At 32.0% G+C, this 3,526-nt stretch overlaps 1 protein-coding gene across 1 annotated transcript; it reads right to left on the reverse strand.

Moving 5' to 3' along the window:
* Positions 1–465: 465 nt before the first annotated feature.
* Positions 466–1,536, reverse strand: LOC132316256 (uncharacterized). Its single transcript, XM_059814766.1, has one exon. It carries the CDS (start codon positions 1,534–1,536, stop codon positions 466–468), a length of 1,071 nt encoding a protein of 356 aa, XP_059670749.1.
* Between the last annotated feature and the right edge of the window lie 1,990 nt (positions 1,537–3,526).

Below are 3,526 nucleotides of genomic sequence, written 5' to 3' on the forward strand. Positions count from 1 at the left end.
TAAAGTTGGTAAAACTTAAGAATTCACATCCATTTTTGCCGTTAATTACTGAAATAACAAAATTATTCCTTAAAGTTGGAGTTCAATTTTATAGTGTGGATGTATTTTTAAAAGGTAAAGAAATTACAGCATTCCAAATAGAAACTGGCCGAACACAAAAGATCATAGAACAAAGTATAAATGTCCAGGGAATTGCAAAGGGATTTTCGCACAACCATCAAGATAACAGGTACGGAATTTAGCATAAATGAAAAGTAATAAAATTTATATAATGCTATTCTAAAAATTAAATATCTACTTAAACAACAAGAATAGCAAATTGTCAGTCTTTCGAACAAAACAAACTCGTAATAGGCAGACTAACCCTTCTATCCTGATGTTGATGAACAATATAGAACTCTCCGATGGGTGAAGTGTAGATAGCAAATTCCCAATTGCAGACTAGTTTGCTAGGGAAAAGGAAAACTAGCATACCTTCAATGAAACCAAGCTGTTGGCATGAGCATGGTAGGATCTGAAATTTTTGTTTATTGAGAATGAAGAAACTTCTTTTGTCTTGATGTTATAAAGAACGTAAATTCTCGGTGTATCTGAAATACGAAAGATCACCAACTCTCCATTTTTTAACCAGGCAAGAGGAAACAAATAGCATTCTAAAGACCAATTCTGGTGTTGACTAAGCATGCCACTTTGACCTGTCAAGTCAATGTTATAAAGCCTTGTCCACTCTCCCTTGTTTAATTCTGTCAACACCAAAACTTCCCACAAAAATTTCTCTATTCTAACCATCAAAACTAGAAAGCTTTCCCTTACCATAAAATAACTCTTTTTTTTATTCAACACCTTTGGAAATGGAAGACGGTGCAATATTTCAGCTTCAACATCCAAAACTAGAAGAAAAGTTTCTCTAAAACGAGGGGTCCAATAAAGATATCCTCCAGCGGACAATGGTGCTGAAAATGCTGAAAAAGAATAATTCCAGTTAGTATTTGGAATATGTTTAGTATCAATCGGTCTCCATTCGGTATCAGTACCCACAGTGAAGTTTGCACACATTAAATCAACATTCGTATAGTCTAGGAAGACTACTTTGTATCTCTTGATAGAATGACCATATACCAAAGTACAAAGATCATTTCTAATAGGTTCAGATAAAGGAGGGAGGGTCAGTATTTGGTTGGTAATAAGATTTGCAACACAAAATATTAAATCATTACTGTCGTGCTTGAACAATACTAAGCCATCACAACTAGCACAAATAGGATGACGGAACTCGTATCTTAATTCTCTTATCCGAACACCGGAAACGTTTATGATCTCCACAAAATCAATCACATTTGGACGATTCCAGGATTGGATGAGGAAGCCATTAGTTGATTTTTGAAGGTGTGCACTAATGAATTCAGGGCTGTTGATAACATTGTACCACCCTCGGCAAACACATCTCATCACATTGTGCAGAATCTCAGCAGGAAGGAAAACCAGGATGTCGAATATGATTCCTTCAGGAAGAAAAGGTGTGCTGCTTCTCGTCATCTTTCTTCTATATGAAAGAGCAACTGACTACAGCTTTCTGCAATTTTTAAAAGCATTAGAAGAAAAACCGCAACTTCAAAAACAATTTAAAGAATATATATATATATATAACCAAATTAATGTGATCAATTTCAAAAGATTATAGAATTTTAAAAAGTAAAATAAAAAATCCACCAAAAAGACACTAGTCTTTTTGTTAGCAAATTTTACAATTAGTTGCGGGAAAGAAAATAAAAAATTATTTGTATATATAAATAATTCACATGCATTAACAAAGTTTCTGTTGAAATTATATATATATATATATATATATATATATATATATATATATATATATATATGAATGATATGATAGAGACCTCTTTTAGCTAAGCGAGTCGAGGTGATCTTCTGGGTCCAATGGACGACATACAGGGGAGCCTTTTCACCTTTACTGCTACTGAAATTGAATACTGTGTTTTATTCCTTTCAATTGTTCGGATTTCAGCCGTCAAGAGCACACAAAATATAAATAGGGATGCAAGTGCCGTTCAACTAGGGTTTTAATTAGAGTTACGAGATCTTCAACCCTAACCCGACTCCAATCCATCCAACTTTAAAAACTAAGCTCTGTTTAATTCCCGTTCCAACTCTAATTGCTCAATTATATCAATTAACACAACTATATATTTGTGTTGATCTATTTTCCTTTTGTAATCCAACAAAATCACTATTTTCCTCATTTAAAATTTCCTAAACTAATTTTACCAAAGAAACAAAAAAACTCCCCACCCTCAAACAATAATATTCCATTGTTTGGTTGTAAATATAAAATGGGTAAGAATGGAATGATAATAACCATTCTATTATTTGGTTGGATCAATTTATGTAATACCCTTAATTTCAAAAGGATAGTGTCGATAGTATTTTAATTACTTTAATTGCATTTTAATTATTTATTTGTTTCTTAGCTAATTGTTAGGCCCCATGGATTACTTGGATAGAAGGGATAATGAGTACGGATAATTACCTATGGATTGTGTACATATATATATATGGGTATATATATGTATATATTTATGGGTATTTTATTTCTTAAGTTTTATTAGTATAGTTTATATATATATATATTTATATACATGGATATATTCAAGGATGAAATCATGAAATACTAATTAAGGTATATACTACACAGTTAGTTATTATATCTTTATTATTATGGTTTATATTTTTGTTTATTCAAGTGTTATATTAATAACTTTTAGGAATCAAATTTGTCCTTTAGTATTAGATGCTTTAGGTCTGTATGGAGGCCATGTCTTATAATAGAATTAGGATGTTTGTTTTTATTATTATTATATGAAAACTTTGTATCATTAGTTTGACATGTCTGTGACTTGTAATTGACGGGTAATTAGGTTGGGCTAGGTTTGTTATTATGTTGACTAGGGTTAGGATTATATATTATTTATATGTATATATGTAAAGTGATATAAGTCTGGGGAGAGAGGAAGTCACGAAACAGAGAACAATAGCAGAGAGCGGCGCCAGTGAGAAAGTCAGTTTTTTCTAACTGTCTCACCTCAGAAAGACACTATCAAGGAGTGGGATCGGAAGGACGAAAGGATGATCGTCCTAAGCTGATACTCCGAGAGAAAAAGGGAGAAAAGAGAAGAAAAGAAAGAGAAAAAGAGAGAAGGAAGAGAATTGGGTGTCGCCGGATTTAGGGGAGAAAGCAGAGAAAATAATTGGGTTTTCAATCTGAAAATCTTTAAGGCAAGTTTATTTTCTTACTCTTCTCCTTTGACTTGTATTCTATACATACTTTAATTAATTCCAAGATGATCTAATTAAATTAAATAAACCTATTTGTATATTAAAATCTAAAATTTTCCGTGTATAGATATTGTGTATGGGTTTATAAAATTCTAGCATGTATAGATATTGTATCTGGGTTTGTAAAATTCTGGCATGTTTTGGGAATTTGATGCATCAACCCATAAGGGGCGAT

Source organism: Cornus florida, unplaced genomic scaffold (assembly GCF_030987335.1).
Source record: "Cornus florida cultivar Cherokee Brave unplaced genomic scaffold, ASM3098733v1 CherokeeBrave_3.0.0_Hap2_Chr07, whole genome shotgun sequence".
NCBI classification, from domain to species: Eukaryota; Viridiplantae; Streptophyta; class Magnoliopsida; order Cornales; family Cornaceae; genus Cornus; species Cornus florida.